General features: G+C 38.5%; 1 protein-coding gene across 8 annotated transcripts in view; it reads left to right on the top strand.

The window, feature by feature from the left end:
• LOC105234279 (myosin-11) overlaps window positions 1-24,250 on the top strand; it is a 34,202-nt gene extending 9,952 nt beyond the window's left edge. For 3 of the 8 annotated variants that reach the window (XM_011216579.4, XM_011216577.4, XM_011216578.4), the window contains 16 exons: window positions 8,504-8,729; window positions 8,787-8,860; window positions 11,843-12,036; window positions 13,152-13,348; window positions 13,479-14,556; window positions 14,618-14,797; window positions 14,854-15,379; window positions 18,055-18,960; window positions 19,648-19,787; window positions 19,844-20,610; window positions 20,681-20,783; window positions 21,937-22,104; window positions 22,171-23,151; window positions 23,214-23,441; window positions 23,514-23,756; window positions 23,819-24,250. In XM_011216579.4, the coding sequence (XP_011214881.2) occupies window positions 8,548-8,729; window positions 8,787-8,860; window positions 11,843-12,036; window positions 13,152-13,348; window positions 13,479-14,556; window positions 14,618-14,797; window positions 14,854-15,379; window positions 18,055-18,960; window positions 19,648-19,787; window positions 19,844-20,610; window positions 20,681-20,783; window positions 21,937-22,104; window positions 22,171-23,151; window positions 23,214-23,441; window positions 23,514-23,756; window positions 23,819-23,872 (6,021 nt within the window). In that variant the 5' untranslated portion in view covers window positions 8,504-8,547 and the 3' untranslated portion in view covers window positions 23,873-24,250. Of the gene's footprint in view, window positions 1-8,503; window positions 8,730-8,786; window positions 8,861-11,842; window positions 12,037-13,151; window positions 13,349-13,478; window positions 14,557-14,617; window positions 14,798-14,853; window positions 15,380-17,537; window positions 17,629-18,054; window positions 18,961-19,647; window positions 19,788-19,843; window positions 20,611-20,680; window positions 20,784-21,936; window positions 22,105-22,170; window positions 23,152-23,213; window positions 23,442-23,513; window positions 23,757-23,818 lie in introns of all 8 variants that reach the window. The other 5 variants (XM_049446885.1, XM_011216583.4, XM_011216580.4 and 2 more) reach the window with 5 other exon arrangements.
• Window positions 24,251-24,943: the final 693 nt, after the last annotated feature.

The following is a 24,943-nucleotide window of genomic DNA, read 5'->3' as shown; positions in this document are numbered from 1 at the left end:
TAGCGCCAGAAGAAATGCTTTGAACGATTTTTCATTTGAAAAATTAGTATTGTTAAAAGCAAATAATTGAATCTTTTTTCTCTTTATGGTTGAAATTATTGAAATATTGTTAAATTTGTTTGTTTAAATTTTTGTTGAATTATTGTAATGACTGTAATTTGTTATTATTTATTTATTTATTGTATTATTAAATTCACCATATGATTTATAAATAACAATAAATTTAAAAATTAATGGAATATTAATTGCCTTTTAATCCACTTTAATCCAAATTAATCAAAATTTTTAATCTAACTAAGTTTTTGATTAAATTTTTTTAATCTGTAAATAAATTTTTCAAACTAAATTAATTCCCTTTAATCATGATTAAATTTTGATTAAATTAATTTTCAATCATTAAGTAATCAACGACTTGCGCAAAAAATTAATAATCGACTTAATTAAAAAAATATATTAATTCAATTGATTATTAATTTTAATCCCTTTTTAACAGCTCTGGGCGGGTATTGGTATTTATTAAAATTGTAACCTTATGTGTGAAAACATCCGTGTGAAAATTGATGAAATCGGCTTAGTACTTGGTAGCCTTTTTATTGTTTTGTTCAGAGCTCAATGTAAAATAATTCGAAGTATTTGCATGAGATTACACTATTTTCCAAAGGGCTTGACACCTCAGTTATTTTGAAATGTGTGATAAAATGAAAACTATATTTATTGAAAACAATAGCTTCATTTGACGAGTTGTTGTCGCTAGTGTTGCTCGTTAATGTATTACCCGATTGCAGAGGCTTATTATACAGCACCCTGACCCTCTAATCCTACCAAATAAAGGGTGATTTTTTAAGAGCTTGATAACTTTTTTTAAAAAAAAAAACGCATAAAATTTGCAAAATCTCATCGGTTCTTTATTTGAAACGTTAGATTGGTTCATGACATTTACTTTTTGAAGATAATTTCATTTAAATGTTGACCGCGGCTGCGTCTTAGGTGGTCCATTCGGAAAGTCCAATTTTGGGCAACTTTTTCGAGCATTTCGGCCGGAATAGCCCGAATTTCTTCGGAAATGTTGTCTTCCAAAGCTGGAATAGTTGCTGGCTTATTTCTGTAGACTTTAGACTTGACGTAGCCCCACAAAAAAATAGTCTAAAGGCGTTAAATCGCATGATCTTGGTGGCCAACTTACGGGTCCATTTCTTGAGATGAATTGTTGTCCGAAGTTTTCCCTCAAAATGGCCATAGAATCGCGAGCTGTGTGGCATGTAGCGCCATCTTGTTGAAACCACATGTCAACCAAGTTCAGTTCTTCCATTTTTGGCAACAAAAAGTTTGTTAGCATCGAACGATAGCGATCGCCATTCACCGTAACGTTGCGTCCAACAGCATCTTTGAAAAAATACGGTCCAATGATTCCACCAGCGTACAAACCACACCAAACAGTGCATTTTTCGGGATGCATGGGCAGTTCTTGAACGGCTTCTGGTTGCTCTTCACCCCAAATGCGGCAATTTTGCTTATTTACGTAGCCATTCAACCAGAAATGAGCCTCATCGCTGAACAAAATTTGTCGATAAAAAATTTTCGAACCGAACACTGATTTTGGTAATAAAATTCAATGATTTGCAAGCGTTGCTCGTTAGTAAGTCTATTCATGATGAAATGTCAAAGCATACTGAGCATCTTTCTCTTTGACACCATGTCTGAAATCCCACGTGATCTGTCAAATACTAATGCATGAAAATCCTAACCTCAAAAAAATCACCCGTTACCTTGAGGTCGTGGATATTCGTTGCAAAAACAACATCTTTTTGCAGCATTCAAGGTGTAAAATCTCTAAACGTCTATGGGCTTCAGTTCATATACCACCTCCTATTTCCTTGTTTCTGAATGTATCCGGTTACTTTTAAGCAGCAGTTGATGCTAAAAATGTGTGTTGGTAACTATCTTCATCGAATAATGTTTCCTATTTCTCATTTTTAGTGGTTTTGTTGTCCTAGATAGAAGATCGATTTCGGATACATTGGTGGAATTCATGTCTCTATCAAGGAATTTGCCAGATTTGCTCTCGTTAATTTTTATGCTCTTGGAACCTGTTGGTACATAGTATAATAGTTTTGTTTACTTAAATGAATGTATCACCTAAAACTAATCACCTAAAACTAATTGAGATAGATATAGGTTTATATATATATTCAAATAATCAGAAGATGAAATCCTAGTGATTGTCTGTACGTCTGTTTGTCCGTCTGTCTGTCAATGCAAGCGATAACTTGGTTAAAAATTGAGATATCTCAATGAAATTTGGTACAGCAAAAACAAACGCAAAGGATTACAACCACGCCTACATACCATATAACCCAATTTAATATTCCAACAAATCCTTTCACTTTCCAAAATGCAAATCAAGCACCAATGAATGTATCGAGATATGACTCTGTCCTAATAGTGTACTTAAAGTAGACCACCTTCTGACCAAAAAGTGTCCAAATGGGACCGAAACAATTCAAAGGACTAGCAACGAATATGCGGATCGGAGTTCCAATTGTGAATTTTTTAACGAAAATATCGGTTTGTCACAGGTTAGTATAGTATAGAAATTTGCATAGAATCCTTTCCTAATAGTAGTATGCCTGTATTGTTAAAATTGGATTAAATTGAAACAACAATTTCTTTAGCCCCAATAAACCCAAAGAAAGACTTTCGAATTCTAGTTGCCCTTATATCGCATTAATCGGCAAATGTTTGAGTGAGTGTAAACCTGCCCTACCTTGCACTAACCCCTAAACTTACCCTATGACGATCAACATGTGGGCCAATCAAAATCCGTAATCACCGGAGATTCCATCGAAACTGTGCGTGAATTCATCAAAAATCAGCCGAAATCTTCATTGAAATTCATGAAAATGAAATTGAACATCTCCAAAACATCAATTTATCGCATTTTGGGCTTATGAAAGGTGTGTGCACGGTTTGTTCTGCACAAATTGACTGACGACCAAAAATTGTTCAGAATCCAACATTCGATTCGACGCTTGTGATCGATTATTTCACCAAAAATCACATTTTAACCATTAATCACTCCCTGTATTCACCTGATATGGCACGGTGCGACTTCTTCCTTTTCGAAAAAATGTATTTGCCTATGAAAGGAAAGCGTTATGCAGACGTAGAGGCCATTCAAGAGGCTGGCACCGGCATACTGGGGCCATACCCGCCAACGAGTTAAACACTCGTTCGACATGCTTTTGGACCGCGAAAAAAGCTGTATTGAAGCAGAAGAAGACTATTTTGAATAAAATAAATTGATTTTGAAATAAACCATTCCATTCAATGTAATCTCTCAACTTATTCTTTATTTACAAGCCATTTAGTGTCGCCGTGTCACAGTATTTTTTTGCAATGGAAAAATTGAATATCATGCAGTGATAAAGTTCTTACTTTTGGAACGCGTTGCACAAAAAAAAAGTTACGAACGAATGTTAAAAGTGTATAATGATCGTTCATCTACAATTAGAACAGCAGCAAGATGGGTTGCTGCATTGAAACGTGGTCGTACAAGCCTTGATCCACGTGAGGGACGTCCAAAAAGCGTTTCAACATCAGAAATCATAGCCAAAATACAGGATATGGTTTTGGAAGACCGTCGATTGACTGAGAGAGATTTAGTAGAGGCTCTACACATCTTATTAGGCAGTGTGAGCCATCTTTTAAGTGAAATTTTGGGTTTTAGAAAGCTGTGTGAACAATGGGTGCCACATTCGCTAACTATGGAACAAACAGCATCTTAGCGTTTTAAAAAGGATAAAATGGATTTTGTGCGTCGATTCATCACTATGGATGAGACTTGAGTCTATCACCATTATACTGAATCAAAACAAGAGGCTAAAGAGTGGTGTTAACCTGGTTGTTCAGTTTCGAAACGAGTTCGTGTCCGGAAATCGGCCAATAAGGTTACGACATCAGTTTTTTTGGAATGCGAGAGGAATTTTATTTGTGGATTACATGCAAACTGGTGAAACAATTAATTCTGAATATTATTGCAAACTTTTGAATCAGTTGAAGGAAAAAAATCGTGAAAAATACCCGGTTTGCAGAAGAAAAAAATCCTTCTTCATCATAAATCCATTAATTAAAGTTCGAATTGTTGTAGCATCCACCGTATTCACCAGATTTGACACCCAGGAACTTCCAATTGTTCCCAAAACTCTAAAAATGTATGCGTGGCAAGCGTTTTTCATCAAATGAATAGGTCATAACGGCTGTTGAAGCGTATTTTGCAGACCTTTCGGATTCTCACTTCAGGGAAGGGAACCACAAATTGGAGGATCGTTCGAGCAAGAGTATTAATGTACAGAGAGATTACACTGAATAATAAATTGTATTTTGAATCATAAAATTGTGTTTTTCTTATCAAACAACAAAACTTATTGAATAAGCTGATAAAAAGCGGGTTGCATTCGTACTTAGCCCTTTCTTACTTGCGTTTATATATTTTATTACATATTTCGTTCTTCTCACTAAAACTTCACATTGGCCTCCTAAGAAACGTATGGATTATTTAAAACGTGTTAGGAGGATGCCATATAAATCCAATTCTGTTCACGTTGGTCAAATATTTTGTGAAATATGAAATTTCTCTTAAAGGTGTAAGGTGTCAGGAATGAATTATTTTGATAGAGTTCGGTATGCATAACTTTAGTTTCTGTGAGATAAGGTCACCTGACTCTTCGTAATTTGTAAAATTTAGAATCAACTAATTTCATTATCTTGATCATTTTGAGTTAAATATCTCTATTTTTATCCTAAAATACTGTTAGTTATTATTCAGTCGTCTTTATTGTCTTAATCTATACACACATGATCTACATAAAAAAATAAGCCCGACCCTTTACCAAGTTTTGGTACCGTTATGAAGAACACGAGATCGTCTCCCAATTGGTGTCTACCTAAGTTGTGTAATTTTAAGTACTTTGGCAAGGAATCAGATATCAACTCTACCCACTCTCCATATAACGGTAATGTTAAATGTTTATTAGAAACACTTTTAGATAAAAAGCTAAATAAATATATTGGCAGCTTTAAATTTTACATCCAAGACGCCTTGGGTTTTATAAGATGCCGGTGTCGATCCAATATCTCAAGAACGGCTCGACTAATTTCAACAAAATGCGTTATATAACATTATATTGGCATTCTAATATTTCCAAATAATACAATTTTAACTTTCATTCGGGTTTTCACTTGACAATACAAGTAACGGATGATTTTTTTGAGGTTAGGATTTTCATGCATTAGTATTTGACAGATCACGTGGGATTTTCAGACATGGTGTCAAAGAGAAAGATGCTCAGTATGCTTTGACATTTCATCATGAATAGACTTACTAACGAGCAACGCTTGCAAATCATTGAATTTTATTACCAAAATCAGTGTTCGGTTCGAAATGTGTTTCGCGCTTTTTTATCGACAAATTTTGTTCAGCGATGAGGCTCATTTCTGGTTGAATGGCTACGTAAATAAGCAAAATTGCCGCATTTGGGGTGAAGAGCAACCAGAAGCCGTTCAAGAACTGCCCATGCATCCCGAAAAATGCACTGTTTGGTGTGGTTTGTACGCTGGTGGAATCATTGGACCGTATTTTTTCAAAGATGCTGTTGGACGCAACGTTACGGTGAATGGCGATCGCTATCGTTCGATGCTAACAAACTTTTTGTTGCCAAAAATGGAAGAACTGAACTTGGTTGACATGTGGTTTCAACAAGATGGCGCTACATGCCACACAGCTCACGATTCTATGGCCATTTTGAGGGAAAACTTCGGACAACAATTCATCTCAAGAAATGGACCCGTAAGTTGGCCACCAAGATCATGCGATTTAACGCCTTTAGACTATATTTTTTGGGGCTACGTCAAGTCTAAAGTCTACAGAAATAAGCCAGCAACTATTCCAGCTTTGGAAGACAACATTTCCGAAGAAATTCGGGCTATTCCGGCCGAAATGCTCGAAAAAGTTGCCCAAAATTGGACTTTCCGAATGGACCACCTAAGACGCAGCCGCGGTCAACATTTAAATGAAATTATCTTCAAAAAGTAAATGTCATGAACCAATCTAACGTTTCAAATAAAGAACCGATTAGATTTTGCAAATTTTATGCGTTTTTTTTTTTTAAAAAGTTATCAAGCTCTTAAAAAATCACCCTTTAGTTAAATCAACTCTAAATGAAAATATTCAAATAAAACTTTGCTCCAATGGTGCTTTAAAGATATGCCACTTCTTGACTCGGACCAAAACTTTTAAAGACCTCAGAACCGATTTTAAAATGAAACAAAATGAATAAAATAGGATCAGCAATATCAAAAAGTCCTGTTTACTTTGGAAAGCACCTTGTATACTGTATATACCGGCCGATATGCAAGTTTTCTTAGGAAAATTAAGTGATGTAACACAGGATATACTATAGTTTAATGCTGGAAATGTGCGAAATCGATCACGAATTATGTCAACTACGAGGGCTGCTATATATATTTTGAGGTTAGGATTTTCATGCATTACTATTTGACAGATCACGTGGGATTTGGCATGGTGTCTTGGAAGAGAAAGATGCTCGATTGCTGTTTTGTTTCGGGCTCATGAATAGACTTACTAACGATCCACGCTTGCAAATCATTGACGATTTTATACCAAAATCAGTGTTCGGTTCGAAATCGTATTATTTTCAACAAATTTCTTTACACCAATCCACACGAGCCTTTTTTTGAATGGCTACGTAAATAAGCAAAATTGCCGCATTTGGGGTGAAGAGCAACCAGAAGCCGTTCAAGAACTGCCCATGCATCCCGAAAAATGCACTGTTTGGTGTGGTTTGTACGCTGGTGGAATCATTGGACCGTATTTTTTCAAAGATGCTGTTGGACGCAACGTTACGGTGAATGGCGATCGCTATCGTTCGATGCTAACAAACTTTTTGTTGCCAAAAATGGAAGAACTGAACTTGGTTGACATGTGGTTTCAACAAGATGGCGCTACATGCCACACAGCTCGCGATTCTATGGCCATTTTGAGGGAAAAACTTCGGACAACAATTCATCTCAAGAAATGGACCCGTAAGTTGGCCACCAAGATCATGCGATTTAACGCCTTTAGACTATTTTTTGTGGCTACGTCAAGTCTAAAGTCTACAGAAATAAGCCAGCAACTATTCCAGCTTTGGAAGACAAATGTTCACGAGTTAATTCCATTTTTTGGCCGAAATGCTCGAAAAATTGCCCAAAATTGGACTTTCCGAATGGACCACCTAAGACGCAGCCGCGGTCAACATTTAAATGAAATTATCTTCAAAAAGTAAATGTCATGAACCAATCTAACGTTTCAATGGAAATGTCAGATTGCACCTGGCAAATTTTATGCGTTTTTTTTTAAAAAAGTTATCAAGCTCTTAAAAAATCACCCTTTATTATGAAACGGGTGATGCATAATCCGAGGTTCTCCACTTTTTTTGAAGAAAAAACACAGAAACTCAAATTTAAATATTTTTTGAAATTTTTTTTCAAATCCTGGTCGCGGCTACGTGTTAGATGGTCCATCCGTTGAATCCAATTTTCGACGACTCGTTCGAGTATTCCGACTGGTTACTGGCGATTGATAATATGAATGCTGGGTGTCAAGATGGGTGATGGTGCTACGAATAGTACGCATAGTACGATCTATAGTCTTGGGCCTTGTCTTTAGGATTGTTTGAGCAAACGTTAAAGGTGGACATCAGCAAAGAGAAAATACGCCAGTTCTGCCACGCGGCTGAAAATATGAATAGTTTTAATTATCTTATACTGTAAGAGATCATTATGTGAAATTTTGGTTTCGTCTATTTCACGCTCTGTGAGGTTACTTGCCCAAAATACCGATAAAATAATTGAAATCGACACTGTTTCGATTGCCCAAAAAAACTCGATGAAGAAAACAAAATGTTGGGCTGAACTCCCGTTTATGAATCGCTACTGCATCACAACTAAAGCCAAACCTTTCGTAAAGGGGATGATTACTGCTGATGATGGTCACCTTCAACAACGCAAAACGAAAACGCGTGCGGTTGAATCGTGCTGATCTGGAATCATTTACTATAATCTGCTTTTATGTGATCAAACCGTAAATAAGGACCTGTACAGCAAACATTGGACGGTCTGAACGCAGCAATTGCCCAAAAGTAACCAGAATTCAACCCATTTTTGAAATACAGACAGGCAGTTGATCGAAGAGATAAAATAAAATTCGCTGAAGAAGCTGAAGGACATCACAAAAAGTGCTTATAAAAAGTGTTTTGAGGACTGGAAAAATCGTTGGCGTAAATGGCAAAACAAATACTTGTATTGATAAATAAGTAACTTGCGTTTTCTTTACAATTTCCGGGTACTTTGTCACAATGATATGTTATTTGCAAAATCTTTTATATGTTTTTTATTTTTCAAATTACATTTGCTCTTCTGCTAATCTATTTCTTTCCATTTACAGTTATATATTGAAAATTTTATATTCCACAACGATTTCCCCCCTAAATGCATCATTTGTATCCATCGTTAAAAGGTGACCAATTATGTCCGCTGGGGTTCCATCCCCAGACCCGCTATCCGACACGCTGCAAACGTTGCTTTCGTGACTACAAAGAGCATGGCGGACGGCGGGGTATTGAAGATGTGGCCGTCTCATCGCCTAACTTAACAGAGGGCAGCAATTCCAGGTAAATTACTAAAAGTACCTCCTTAATTTTTAGTAAAAACGAAATTTTTCCGCTTAGACCATCATCGCGCACGTGGACCTCTACACAGAATCTGTCGAGTTTTAATGGCACGGGGAGTAGTAATGATATCGGTATGCAATTGGATCTCGCATATATTTACATAATTCCATGAATTTTAAACTTTTTGAAAACAGGAGTATATATATATTTTTATATACAGCTTGCATATTTTGAATTTTGATCATGGTTGCAATACAAAAATCATGCACACATTTCGGTCTCACAATCCCATGTAAATAACGTTACAAAATTGCTAATACACACATCTATGTCTAATTTTTTTCTATATTATATATTTATTAAATTTTCGAAATTTTACTAATCCAACTTATACATTTGTATTCGATTTTTCTTTTCGAACTGTTTTTGGGGCCTAATATAAATTTTTAATGTGAACTGATTTCAGACAATAATTTTTGATAGACTATAGATTAGATATTAGATGGACTATTTACCCAATATTCTTCCAGAATAGACTATTTACTTTTGACTCTAAGAGAGAGTTGTTAGAGAGGAAGCTGATTTTCTTAAAATCTGACTTTTGTTGCTCTAGCTGAATTTTATAAATCGTATGAAACCACATTTTCCAATAAATGCTTGTAAGCTATAAATATAAATTTACGTTTCATTGACGTGTTCAAGAACATGCTATGTATTGACTTCTTCTTCTTCACTGGCGTAGACATCGCTTACGCGATTATAGCCGAGTTAACAAGAGCGCGCCAGTCGTTTCTTCTTTTCGCTACGTGGCGCCAATTGGATATTCCAAGCGAAGCTGGATCTTTCTCCACTTGGACCTTCCAACGGAGTGGAGGTCTTCCTCTTCCTCAGCTTCCCCCGGAGGGTACTGCGTCGATTACTTTCAGAGCTGGAGTGTTTTCGTCCATTCGAATAACATGACCTAGCCAGCGTAGCCGCTATCTTTTATTCCGCTGAACTATGTCACTGTGTTCGTATATCTCATACAGCTCATCGTTCCATCGAATACGATCTCATCCGAGACTGTCGATTAGTTTTCAGTAGTACTGGTTTTTACGTGGCGGGTTCAAAAGCCAGCTCACAACCCCGTGGAGGGGATGTTTCGCCTTCTCGCTTAATCTTGCCTTCAAACGGCTGTTTTCTGGCTACTCAGAGGATACTTGATCTAAGATCGGAAGTCGTGAGCTGCTTGAGCCATATGTAAAATAATCCTTTCTGGCCACTCCCAAGTGAAAACTTCTACACATGACTCCATCCTCTATGACTACTTAAACTATATTAGTCTAAAATCAGTTCACAACATATTATTTTAACATTACTATTTAATAACAGGTAGTACTATATGTTGGTTTATAACCAAGCTTCTGTATGTATACTATATTAATAAAGGGTGACTAAATTGATTTATTTCTTCCGAAATTTAATAAATGTATTGAAATTGCCGCGAAGAAAGGTGATAACACTTGGAAAAAGACTTTTTCAAAAAACTTATGATATTGCTAAAGCGAGCTCCATTTCGAGGTTCATCACTTTATTAAGGAAAAAAACACAGCAACTTCATTTAATGGGGAATGTTTATTTTTATTCGAAAGAATATTCTTTGGCATTTATTTTTGGTAGATTTGTGCTGGCCGAGGTTACGTCTGAAATGGTCCATCCGTTGAGTCCAATTTTCGATGACTTTTCGACGGGTAACTGACAATTGACACACGTGATGTTTTGTTCCAAGATCTGAATCTAAACGGGTTTGTCCGCATAGACATTAGGCTTTACATATCCCTACAGGAAACCGTATAACGGTGTGATATCACACGAACTTAGTGGCAATCGGCTGATTGAAAACGTGAACTTATCTGCTCAACGAAGTGTTCTTTTAATACATCCATTGATGAATAAGATATGTGGGAAGTGACACCGTCTTGTTGAAACCAAATATCGCCGAGATAACGAGCTTCAATTTCAGGCCCTAAGTCGGTTATCATGGCGCTTTTAACAGTTGTGTTCTTACTGGCATCATTTTTGAAGGAATGTGGATCGATGATTTCACCGGTCCAAAAACCACACCAAACCGTTGTTTTTTCTTAATGAAATGACAGTTCTTGAATCTTTTCAGATTGCTCTTCGTCCCATATACGTCAATTTTGCTTGTTACATACCTATTGAGCGAGAAATTGGCCACATCTGCTTCTTGGAACTTTTCAAGAATGTCAATATCGCATAACAAGCTCGGCTTCAGTTCTTACAAAAGCAGTATTTTGTACGATTATAGTTAAGATCTCGACGTAAAATGCTCCAAGTCATTTCATACGTCAGTTTAAGTTGTTGCCAACGGCGCCGAAGCGACTCTCCACGGTTTTCGTGCACCCTCTCAGCTTGAGCTGCCATATTTTCTTCACTGCGTGCAGGAAGTGGTCTATTTTGTTACATTTTTTTGTAAAACCTACTAGTTATTCCTTTTTCGCTGGTGTTTTTTCTTGTTATAATAATGCTATAATTTCCAGTGCCTAAAATTGATTACAGATATCGATATTTGGTCACCCTGTAATTGCATTTTTGATTACATAAAACGTAATATTATTTGTTTATTGTACTTTTTTCATTAAATTAAATTTTTCGAACATTTCACAACATTTTTTGTATGTTGGCAATTTCAACACACTAAAAACTATGAAAACACTTTCGTCGCTGTCGAATGTGGACAACAACATTTGGTTTCTACTGTAATTTTGTGGATACCAACAACAATATTTGTACGAACATAATTTCAATTACATCTTAACGTACTTAATCGTGCTCGTAAACGTAAACGTACTACATCTTTGGCTAATAAAAAAAATACAAAAACAAAACAATAATAAAAATCATATAAACTAAAAACAAACATCGTCATCGTTCGCAATCGTGTAATTGTACCGTAAATGTGGACTCACCGCACGGCAACGCACTGAACTGCATACAATTGCACCGCACTGCACCGCATCGCATCGTATTGTATCGTAAAAACTTGTTTAACATCGTAACATGAACGCTAAATGCATACAACAATGATATGTTGGTCTTATGATACTAAATAGTTGTTCACTTTAATGTAGAACTTAAGCGGCGTCCACAATCATGGGCCTCCACACCGGACATCGACGAAGCGGACGAACAGACGACAAAGGTCAACTCGCGTCCCAGTGGTCGTACGCAGGAAAACGATGTGGACGTGACATTGAAGCTACCGGTACCTCCACGGCGGCATACAACGGCGCTGGATATAAAGGAGGTAATCGATGATTTGTTAGTTATACAAAAATTTTAGTTCTCGAAACAGGCCCTGCGCTTGAAGCTTGCAGAAATACTCCAGACGACACTTGGCGGATGTTTTCTCAACAGTTTTCTCAATATGTCCATATTTGACAATATGTTCTAGAGCCAGCATAGCCCAAAGTAATTGTGGGCATTGTGGCTTTTCCATCATTGGGTAACTTAGTTCGATTTAAAGTTCTTCTCACAAAGTGTCTCAAAAAACATAAATGTAGTCAGTAGTTGGGGATTTTTCTGAAATTTGACAGATGTGTTTACGTTGCAACGCTCAAATCGGTGCGTGTGCAAACCGCGTCAGGTTAGATGAATAGACTGATTTATCGCGAGGCTACGAATAATCCCACTTGAGCAGTTAGAGACGCCTATCCGTTGTAATGCCTAGAGCTTCTAACTAAATAAAAATGACAATCGCATATCGACTAAACGTCTAGAGCGTAAAGGCGGTTTCGTAGAAAGTTCCTATATGCTTCTTTCTCATTGTAACTTTGACAAGTTGAGTACTCCAAAATCTTTAGCATCACCGTTTCAGTGCCAATGGCAAAGTGGCCAGTTAGAACATCTATCATTGCATAAGAGAATTAAATGCGAGTGATCTAATGAGGACTCGCCTTTTCATTTGAACTTTTTTTAATAATAAGTATTATCTCTATGGCTGTCATCCAAGTTCGAATAGCTTTACTCAAAACTAAAATACTAAGCTTTCATATCATAAAACTCCTTGTTCTTACTCTGGGTCGCCTTGCCACTGTTTACTCATTTACTAGGTGGGAGGTGACGATCATATTAAGATAAGAATGAAATATTATTCGCACGAGAAAGCTGTAAACTGTTCCGACTAACCTTAATTTCGTAAACAGCTTTGACTATATTATCGCTAGGTGTGGATTATAATTCTATCTTCGATCAACAAAAACACGTGTAAATGGAAGGTAGTCATAAGCTATAGAGCTTCTGTCCACCGCAAGTTTTCTGCGTTTAGTTTTCTCCAGTATCTCAAATGTTCCCTAATATTTTCCTTCAGAATATTAAGATTGTTCTATACATATATTTTTAATAAATATGGTTGATATATAGGTAGAGGATTCCACATCAAAGACAGCATCCTCATCTTCCACATCATCACCTTCGCGTTCTAGTATTCCGGAGGATCTAATTATCCTTTCCACTGACAGCCTCGCCGAACGGGTACGTAAAATGAATTTGTTGAAGAAGCAGCGCCAAAACTCCCGAGAATCCAGTCGAGAACGTTCCATACCCAAGAAGAGCGATGAGTAAGTTAACTAATAACAATGTGTGCATATGCCGCCGCTGTGTAGATATTGAATGTGCTAGTGCTTCATGTTTGGTTTTGTCCACGCTTTTTGTTTGTCTTTCCCCCCAAAAAAAATTTCGTTACTAAAGTAGTGATAACAATTCATCCAGCGATACTGAGAGTAAAGCGCCACCTGATCGACCAGAGCGCAGCAAATCCACCACATCCATGGCAGAAGCTGCCGCCAAACGCAATTCGCTGCCCCCGAAGAAGGCTACAACCTCCAGCACAGCATCCGCAACTTCCTCCACTTCAACAACAACTTCCACGACAAGCGCCGGTATCACACCGAAAGCAGTGAGTACAGCGTCGTCGACAACAAATGGCGCGCGTACAAATTCTACAAGTTCAACAGCTAAGTCGTCTACAAGCACTTCCACAACGACCGCATCAAGGCAACAAAAGGAAGAAGCAAGACGGTTGAAATCTGCCGAAGATGTGGAATTCATGCTGAAAATTAAAGATACCAAGTATGCGCATAAAAGACAAACGCACGATAATAGTTCCCTTACGACGGAAACGACAGAAACCACTTTGGTGGGTCCGAACGATAGAGAGCTGCATGATGAGCTGAAACGGTTGCGCACCGACTACGAAGCGATGAAATTACGTGCTGAGCGCGCCGAACGCGAAAAAAGTGATATTTTGTTGCGTCGGCTCGCCTCAATGGACACCGCATCGAATCGGACCGCAGCCTCCGAGGCTTTAGCGTTGCAGCAAAAGGTAAACGAGATGAAAGACCAACTGGAAAAAGTTAACGAGGAGAAACGTAAGCTAAATATACGCATGAAAGAGATCGAAAACAATCCGAAAGGTGGCGAGTATGAGTTAAAACGTAAACTACAGGCAGCCGAGCAGCTGTGCGAAGAGCTGATGGAGGAGAATCAGGATGCAAAGAAGGAGATTATCAATTTGCAGGCCGAAATGGATGAGTTGCAAGACACCTATCGCGATGATGAGGTGAAAGCGAAAACAAATCTGCAAAAGGAGCTGGAAAAGATGACAAAAAATTGCCGAATACTCAATTTCAAACTTAAGAAATACGAACGTAAGGTTGAAATAATGGAACAGGAGAAACAAAACAACTACAATACAGATTTATTGACCAAGGTCAATAAGCTGGAGGAAGAGCTGCGTTTTGCAAACGAACTAACACGTAAATTACAAGTAAGTGTTTGGAAAAACCGATTTATATTTGAACTTCTTTATATGACTATTTTCATATTAGGTTGAAGCTGACGAGCTACGCAATCCGGGCAAAAGAAAGACGCCTATGTTAGGCATTATTGGCAAGTCTACATCGGCGGACGCAAATCCACAGCCACCACTACAATTAATGCGCGACTTACAAGACTCTGTGGAACGTGAATCGGATTTGAAGGACCAGCTGAAATTTGCCGAGGAAGAGGTAAGCTTTCTTTTAATATCTTAGAGTTTATTAAGAAAGTCTCCATTGATGATAAGCGTCAAAAGTTGCTTGTGAAATTGAATGCGAACGTTGGCATAAACGTTGGTACTCAAACCTTGGAACTTCCCGAAATTTTATGTTTTCCGCGTGGCACACAAACGCGTCGACTGGCTTATGCGGATGCTAGCGTTGAAACACAACCACTGCTTACTAACGATGCGGCCACAGCAGTGCTCGTGGAGACATGTGACAGCTTTACACAAATGGCCGAAATGAAAAGCGCCGAAGTCGACACACAAACACAAACCACTGGAACACAAGAAGTTTCCACAGAAACTGTTAATAATATTTGCGATGCTTCCACTGGAACCGATTGTATTGAAGTATTTCACGTCAGCACTGAGACTGAGAGTAGAAAACTTTCGATTGACGCTCAAATTGCTGCAGAAAACCAGAAATCTTTTTGTGACCGTGAATGTTCACCATTTGCAATGGTGTTTGCCGCAGTGGCGCCTAGGGCAACATCTGCGCTACTCTTTCCTACTGCAATGTCGCAAGCGCTCATGTCGGGCGCTAGTGCAGGTATCTTTCAAGAATTCCTCAAAAATAATGTTTTTTATGTAGTTTTTAGGACTGACAAATTGTTTGTGGCAGTGTGTAATCGTTTTTACTAAATCTATTTCCCGTGAGGTTTCCATATGCAGAAGCAGAGTTTATTTGGAATTTCATGGCAACTGAATAGGATAATCTGATTTAACACTTTTTTTTTATTCTTAGCTATAAATAAGCCAGAAAACGTATTCCAAATGTGTTTAGAACAATCAATCAAAAGAAAGTAGGTTAGAAATGAATTATGACGAAATCGTTTCAATGTCCTCAAAGCCCAGTAAAGAGAGTCAAGTATTGAATAATGTTTGTTCTTCTTCAAATATCCTATCTGAAATACATATGTACATGTTTTAAAAAGCGTTGGTGTATTATATTAGGCCTAGTTATACAATATAAGAGATCGAAGCTGTTTTTTGTAAGAAAATAGTCGAAAAAGAATGGTAGAACTGAAGGTACTTCTTGGAAAGGGTAAGATAATACATAATTTAGATATATTTTTCTTCTTCAGCCAAGTCCATCAAAAATCGGATCGCCTTTCGGTCTTGGCATGGTTCTAAGGTCCTTTCGTGGTATATTACTCTTCTTTTTTGATCTGAGTCAAATACATGCAAAGGTAGCGCTCAATATGAACTGGCTTTTGATTTTATTTCATAACAAAATTCAGTTTCATCAATCCTTGGGCAGGACACTTTATCTATGTAGAAGAGTAGATGGTAGTTCTGTCGACCGTATTGTGTGAAAGATTAAAGCCCACCGTCAACAAACTGACTGAACCTTATCAGTTTGGCTTTAGGCCTGGAAAATCAACAACTGACCAGATATTCACCATGCGTCAAATCTTGGAAAAGACCCGTGAGAAGAGAGTCGACACACACCACCTCTTCGTCGATTTCAAAGCTGCTTTTGACGATGTCTGAATTTGGTATCCCCGCAAAACTAATACGGCTGTGTAAGTTGACGTTGAGCAATACAAAAAGCTCCGTCAATATCGGGAAGGATCTGTCCGAGCCGTTCGATACCAAACGAGGTTTCAGACAATGCGATTCCCTTTCGTGCGACTTCTTCAATCTACTACTGGAGAAAATAATTCGAGTTGCAGAACTTAATCGAGCAGGTATAATCTTCTATAAGAGTGTACAGCTGTTGGCGTATGTCGATGATATTGATATCGTTGGCCTTAACACCCGCGCCGTTAGTTCTGCTTTCTCCAGACTAGATAAGGAAGCAAAGTAAATGGGTCTGGCAGTGAACGAGGGCAAGCAAAAATATCTCCTGTCATCAAACATAAAGTCGTCGCACTCGCACTGTTGACAGTCATAATTTCGTCTACCTTGGAACCAGCATTAACAGCAACAACAATGTCAGCTTCGAAATCCAACGCAGAATAACTCTTGCCAACAGGTGCTACTTTGGACTGAGTAGGCAATTGAGAAGTAAAGTCCTCTCTCAACGAACAAAAACCAAACTCTATAAGTCACTCATTATTCCCGTCCTGCTATATGGTGGAAAGGCATGGACGATGACAGTATCTGATGACTTTGCCTTAGGAGTTTTCGAGAGAAATGTTCTGCGAAAGATTTAGGGATCGTTGCGCGTTAACCACGGCGAATGTCGCATTTGATGGAACGTTAAGCTGTAGAACCTGGCTTCGCTTGGCATTTCCAATTGGAACCACGTAGCGAAAGGAAGAAACGACTGACGCGCTGTTGTTAACTCGGCTATAATCGCGTAAGCGTTGTCTACGCAAAGAAGAAGAAGATGATAGTCTCGTTCGCCATATATCGATGCTTAGCAATGCCAGATGGAGGGTCATTACGTAGTTTATAAAAAGTAGTCAGGATGCCAGCGCTTGAGGCGAATATGTTTTCAGGCCCCCCTATCGATACCTCCTTCAGTGTCTCACACCTTGCCTATGTGGGAAAAACTGGGCATAAAAGCGTATTTTGCAGCATGACTGAAATGATTCCCACCTTATAGGGAGATTTTTATGGGTCGCAGGAGCGGATTGCTAATTCTATTTTTTTAACTTAAATAAAAAAAAATTCAACGTTTTAATTTAAAAATATTTGCACGATTGAATTAAACTCTGTTAATGTTATACTAATCGTTTGTCCTAATTGTACAATTGCAGGCTGAAAATTTGAGGAAAAAGGTTGCCCGCTACGAGGATGAGAATGATTCGCTAATGATGCAGTTGAAAAAAATGGCAACACGCTCCAGAAGTACGAATATATATATATATAGTATATACATGAGTTGGAAAACAAAATTTTGTATTTTTGTCATATTAATCAAATTATTTTTAAAACCCTGTAAAATTTTCACGTTGTATTTGGGCACATTACCCTTACGAAGAACACAGTTTGCATTATATAAATTTCAATTCTTACAAAATTTACCAATTTGAACCAAACTAACCGAAATTCGATGTATAACTGCTTCTTACCGTCAAGTACTTGCCATTTTTTACAGCTGCTCATCACCAGAAACTAATACATACTTAAATTGACTAATCAATATACGCTTAGAAAAATTTTATTTCATTTACACCCATCATTTCGAAGCTTTGCATGATAAAGTTACTTGACTGAGTTAAAAATATATTATTTCTGCATGGATTTAACACATTTCCAACTTTAACTTTACAGCTACACGTAAGCTGAGCCCGATACCACATCGTCTGATGCCTGAATCGGCGGCTGAACGTGACGAAGGTATATCCGATGAGGACGATCCCGCCGAGTTACGCATACTTTTGGAACTGAACGAGCAAGAGGCGTCGATACTGCGTCAGCGTGTTGACGATTTGGAGAAAGAAAATCGTGAAACTAAAAAGCATGTCAGAGAGCTGCAGGAGAAAGTCCATCAAGCTGAGACGGGAGACAAGAAGTCTTCTTTGCTCTCGTTCAACTCGACACCAACAAATGCCGCAGATAAGAAACTTAAAGCACTCACTGAGGAGCTAATGCAGTTACGTAAATCACTATCCGATAAGGATCGTACAATCGAACGCTTGCAGTCAGAGATTGCGGTTAAAACGGGCTCGGCGCTGCCACAAGATGTCAATATAGATGCGAAGCGTCAACTGAAATTGGTCGAACAAGAGGCGTCTGTGTTGCGCACGAAAATCTCGACATTGGAAAGTGAAAATGAGAAGTTGCTGAAAGATAATAAACGCATGCAATTGCAGGCGCTACGCAAGAGTACGTCATTGGATAAAAATGGCGCGAATGGGGAGGAACTTACAAAATTAAAGGAATCGCTTGAAAAGATGGAGCGTGAACGTAATGAGTTAGATGGCAAATTGAAAGTTATATTACAGGAAGCTGAAGAGAAACTGCCCATTCGAACGCCCAAACGTGTAACAGATTTAACGCCAAAGAATCACTTGAAGAAATGGATCGAAGAGTTGGAGGATGAGATACGGGAAATGCGTGTGATAGTATTGAATAGTGGAGGAGAAAAAGTGAAGATGCTTGAGACTGAAAAGGCGACTTTGGAGGAGCAGTTGCAGAAAGCCAAACAGCGTTTATCCATAGCTGAGGGTGATATTGGTGAGTTCAGCAAATCTAAAATTCATAAATGAGAATACGGGTGTGCTCAAAAGTAACAGAAATATTCGTTTTTGAAAAAAAATGTATTCATTCATCTACATTAATGCTGTAGTCTTCAATATGTCCCTATTTGATATTTTGCACTTATGCCAAACCTTCTTCCAATCGTCGAAACACTCTCAACTTTAATTCTTATGATAGCCTTTAGATCAGCTATCATTTCATTTATCTTATAAAACGACGGCCTTTCAAAGCCTTTTCGTGCCATATAGCCAACGAAATTATCAGTTTATTGAAGCCATCTTTTGGTGTGCGCATTACCTCCCGTTGTGGGCTTGGGGCGTGACCTAGGAAATCGTGTGATTTAAAACCGCTGGACTATTTTTTGTAAGGTTATGTGAAGTCGCTTGCCTACGTGGATAAGTTCAGGACTATTGAAGCCTTGGAAAGGAATATTCGTTAAAGTTTTTAAAAATAGGGCCTCTCTTGCCCGAAATTATTTTTAAAACATAATATTGGAAAGTAGGGTTTTGCAACGACTCGGTAAGACTTGGGATCTACAAAAACAATAGTTACTGAATGTAATAATTGAGAATTTCTCGCCGGAATAAATTCCACTTTAAACATACTGTTTAATCTACATAAAAAATGTTCTAAAATCTTATATCTATAATTATTTTCCAACAGATCGCTTAAAAGCACTGACAAGTTCTTCACCGAAACTCAGTGAACTGGAGCAAAAATTAAAGAAGTCTGATGATGAAGCTAAGAAACACAGTTCTAAAGTCAAAGAGCTGGAAGATAAGATTAAAAAGCAAGATAGCCAGGTAATCAGTTATAAAGCATATTTATTACAATTATGAAATATATTACCTACATATAGATTAAGAAAATTGAAGCAGCAAAGGCCGCGCTGGAAACGCAGACTAAACTTGACAAAGAAAAGCATACTACGCTGGAGAAGGACTACGAAAAAGAGCGTAAAGAGCGCGAGAAACTCGAGTCTAAACTTGCACAATTGGATGCCGATCTTGCCAGCGCCAAGAAGTCAGCGGAAAAAACAAAAATGTCGCTAGAGAAGGAAGTAAAAGAGCTCAAATCCAAATCCTCAAAATCCGATTCCAAACAAGTGCAAGAGCTTAAAAAGCAAATTGAAGAACTCCAAAAACAAGTAGCTGATGAAAATAAACGCTACAATGATTTGAACACACATTGGGAAAAATTATCAGAAGAAACGATACTAATGCGCGCTCAACTAACCACGGAGAAGGATAATATGCAGGTGGAGCTGAATTCGCTGCAACAAAAACTCAATGAAATGGATGAAATACGTTCGGAGCGTACAGAACTGGCGAGGAAACTGGGCGAAATGAAGCGCAAGCTGCAAGAAGCCGAGGCGAAACAGATTAAAAACGGCGCTTCTGAATATGAAAAGACAATGCTGAAGAACAAATTGGCAGAGAAGGAGCAAGAATATGATCGCTTGCGCCGAGAAAACGAAATGAATATAGATTTAGTATTTCAGTTACGTAAGGAAAATGATGATATAAGTAGTAAATTAAATGATTTTAGTCGCATCGAGCAAGCGCAGTATTCGATTAATGAGCACAGTAGTAGCTTGCAGGCCGAAATTAAAACGTTGAAAACGAAGTGAGTAGATAGAAATAGTAAAGCTACGATATTTATTAAAATAATTGCTTTCGCTTGTACCATTTTCCAGGTTACAGAACTCGGAATTACAGCTCAAATCTGAGGTGGCGTCCACACGTCTGCGTTATGAGCAACAAGTCAAGAATTTGAGTGCCGAACTGACTTCCATGCAGGTGAGTTAGGTTAGGTTCTGAAGAATCATAACTTTTAGGGAACAAGTCGTATTTTAATTTTAACAATAATAACAATTAAATTGTAGAAATCACTAAGGCTCTCATCGCTTATGTTGTAAGATTCCACTAAATTCCGTTTTATACAATATTTAGGTTTGCTTAAAATGATTCCCCTGTGGCACCTAAAACACCTGTATACGTACATCCTTATAACTCGATAAAACGTTTTGATCATCACGATTGATAGTCAACTAACGCCTGCTAAACGCACTCAGTACTAGAACGTAAGACGTAAATGGAGATCAATTTCGTCCCATTCCCATGTGAGCAGGGCAAGGGTGTCCCTTCTCTTTATCTCATCGGCGACCAGCACCCATACAAGTCGAATGATATTTCTAGTGACGTCAGACACTCCCTGACCAGCTTTGAGCACACAGTTAGTGAGCTCAGCACTAATATTGCGGCTTTGCTGTCACTGTGAATGCTCACCTCACTGGAAGGGGCTGCACTTCGTAGCAGTACGACTACCGCCACCTTCATATTTGTAACTTTTGCTTGAAAAACAAATTAGAGTGCTCCGGTAGCCTAAACCTAAGATTGACCTTACATAAAACAATCTTGCCAACCTTCCCTACCTTCTCTCCTCACTGTGACTAATCTGTGAAAATGCTCACTGCACCATTCGTCGGTATGTGAGCAAAGAAAAACCGTCACGAGTGGCCCTTGCAACGTAGTGATCGAAGTTTTCAGGAATGTAGTTGAAGGAGTTGAGAATTTCTGCGTGTTCTTGTCCGGGCCACTTTATATACCTGAGTCTTATAGCGTACTTCGTAGCAAAACACCTGCCGGCTATGTTGACGGGTGCTATATTTAAAATGGGAATAATGTCCTCAACCCCTAAGTTATTTTTGAAACATATACCCAGAAAAGAATATTCTAAGGTTTTTTGGAGCCTGTTTATATCATATTTTCTAATATATTCCTAATCATTTATAAACCCAACTGATCATTCCGGATGAAAAAAGTCCAATCACTTTACTTTATCTCAAATTTATATAGGCTGTGTTTCATTTGGATAAATGCACTTATACCATTTCGGTGTCTCATATTCTAAAAAACCCATATCGTGACTGTATTATTTACTTTCATTCAGCGCCAATGTGAGAAGTTTAAAAAGGATCGCGATGCCTTCAAACAAATGTTGGAATCCGCACAGAAAAAGATCGGCGAATTGAAATCGAACACAGGCCGCCAGAGTCGCAGTTCAATGCATAGCAGTGATGATGATGATAAGAGTAAAATTGCATATCTTGAACAACAGGTTTGCTATTACATTTACTTAGTTCCAACAATACCACAACTCAATTTTAATATTGAACCTTGCTAGATCGGCTGCCTAGAGGATCAGTTAGTTGAAGCACGTCTCGAGGTGAGTAAAGTAAAGACAGAGCTTGTGTCGGAGCGCAGTGCAAATGAAATAAAAATATCCGAGATGCAATCCAAACTTAATGAATTCGAAGAAGAGCGTGTCATCGGCTCGGGACGTACAAAAATACCAGGTATGAAAACGAAATTAGAACTCTCATGGCAAAAGGAGCGTGAAGATCAACAGCGACTGCTGCAAGAAACTTCAACTTTAGCACGTGATTTACGGCAAACGCTTTTCGAAGTTGAGCGTGAACGGGATAAGGAGCGACTGGAATCAAAACGACGTTTAGATCAATTAAAACGCTCAACCGAAGAGGAGATGGAGGAGGGACGACGAAAGATCGCCGAGTTACAGTGTGACTTGTTGGAATTGCGCGATGTACACGCTAAATTGCGCACATCCAATGAAAAACTGCGACGCGAACGTGAGCGCTACGAGAAGGAATTGGTGAAACGGCGTATGGAACAAGATGGTGGTGAGCGTAAAGTAGGCGCATTGCTACAAACCGTCGATGAATTAGTAAAAATAGCGCCAGATTTGAAAATGGTAACAACAAGTAGTCGCTCCACATCGAGCAGTGGCAACACATTGCGACCGGATGCAGCGGGTACAGCGCGACAACGCAGTCGCAGTCCATCGCCCAGTAGTGCGCTCAATAACTCACAAATAACTAATGTGCTGGCGCGTTTGGCTGAGGCATCTGAGGAGTTGCGCAAATTCCAGCGCCTCAATGAAGATGAAAACGAGCGAACGCGCATGAGGCGTAGCAATTTGCGGCGTGCAGCATCGCAGGAAAACGATCCACATGGCAGTCAAAGTTCGGTGGCAAGCGCTGCAGGTTCCACGCGCAATGGTTCCAAGCTATCGCGCTCATCAGGGCATAATGGTAGCTTAATAAGGAAGAGTCTGTCGCTGGATCATTCAATACAGAAGGATCAGGTTGTTATTTTGTTGTACTGTAATAGTTTTATTTTTATAATGCCACTTGATCTCTATGACAGAATATTTGGCGTCAAGATGACGGCAGCGTCTCATCAATGCAGTCCATTGATTCCGAATTGGGTGGCATGGTGCGTGATAGCAGCTTCGATTCACGTCTGGACTCACGTTTATCCGGTGGCTCTACACAGAGTGACATACCGCGCGGTCCGCGTAAGAAAAAGAAAAGCTTAATGGGCAAACTGCGTAGTCTAACAAAGAGTAGTCGTAATTCCGAGAGTGAAGTGTCGGTAAGTTTGTCGTTATCTGCTACTTTTAAGGACTCTACACTACTCAGACGTACATTTTTCATCATTTGATAGATTCAGGGATCTGACTCTGATATTAGTGTTGCCAGTGATATGCGCGCCAGCAAAAAAGATTTACGTGGTCGTTTATCAGGTATGTTTAAGCGCGCGGGTTCAACATCACGGAGTGAGAGCACCGAACGCATGGCAGCCGAAAATCGTCCGGTGGCAGTAATAGTAGTTGGAGATGAGAATGGTCCACAGCCGCGTGATCCACCGCCAGCAAATGCTGCCACAGCTAAGCCAATTCGTGCTGCGGTGAGTTTCGGAGATTTTATTGCCCTTTGATCTTAGCTAATATGATCGAGTGCTTTTTTCAGATAAAACCACCGACGCCCACAACGCCGCTGACTAAACGACGTGCCGCCAAGTAGTTGCGCCATTTTCTATATATTGTATTAGAAACTCGTTCCATGCCACGGTATTTCTTGTCCTACATCCATACATATTCTTACATAGTACATGCATACGTGAAATGCTTTCATTATTTGATATGTTGTAGAGAGAGTGCTTCTTTTTTGCTGCGTATAAGAGTCGGTGACGAACACGACGAACAAGCGGATATAATTCCATTTTTAATGGTTAAAGAGCTTGCCGTATAGTGTCCGACTCATTTCTAAAATATTATAAAATTAAAAAAAAAGTTTCTATTAGTTTTATTTATTACAAAAATATTCATTTTCTCAATGTATCATAATGTTTATGTCATATTATAATACAAAATCATTATATTAGCCAATATGAATCCATAATATTATTGCATTTTTATTTCATGAATGAGCATCATAACCTTATTTGTCTAATTGACTGTAACCCTTTGGCTTGAACTCCCCCAAAAGCCCTACATAGTATCGAAAAAATTTTGGGGGACTATTTTTATCTATTATTTTTATTCTATTCTTTCTCGAACAAAAAAGGTTAGATCGACAATACCGAATTTACCTATTCCTCGATGGCTTAACTAAAAGTATGTCTTTCGGGTTCCGATTATAGTCCGCTAAATCGGTTACCACTTTAACCAGCAATTTCACAAATTTTCTTTACAATAGGCAAACGGCAATCAAGGCGACCCTATAGATCAACAAAATCTCAGTGCGCAAAGTAGTTCATTAGCCTTGAGATTTCATCTTCAGAAGGTTAGGTTAGTCTAGTTGGCTAATGGGTTTTGATCCTTAGCTATATCAGATGGAATGCTGTTATGCAATCCTGAGGAGTAGTTATTCATTAGCATGATTGCGTTTGACTCGAATTTCAACCGACCCTAACGATACCTTTTCCAGTGTCTCATTACGTGGTGGACCAAAAGCTTAAAGCTTACTATTGTCAATGAGGTACAAGTGCAAAAGAGATATTCCATTGTTTCCATGCTGCCTTGCTTTGGATACTTCCTGCAATTCTCTCGATCTGCCAACCCCATTCCACAGACGTGTGCCGCCAAAAGATAT

Source organism: Bactrocera dorsalis, chromosome 1 (genome assembly GCF_023373825.1).
Source record: "Bactrocera dorsalis isolate Fly_Bdor chromosome 1, ASM2337382v1, whole genome shotgun sequence".
NCBI classification, from domain to species: Eukaryota; Metazoa; Arthropoda; class Insecta; order Diptera; family Tephritidae; genus Bactrocera; species Bactrocera dorsalis.
The sequence above is the reverse complement of the archived record's forward strand: the minus strand, read 5'-3'. Positions and strand labels throughout refer to the sequence as shown.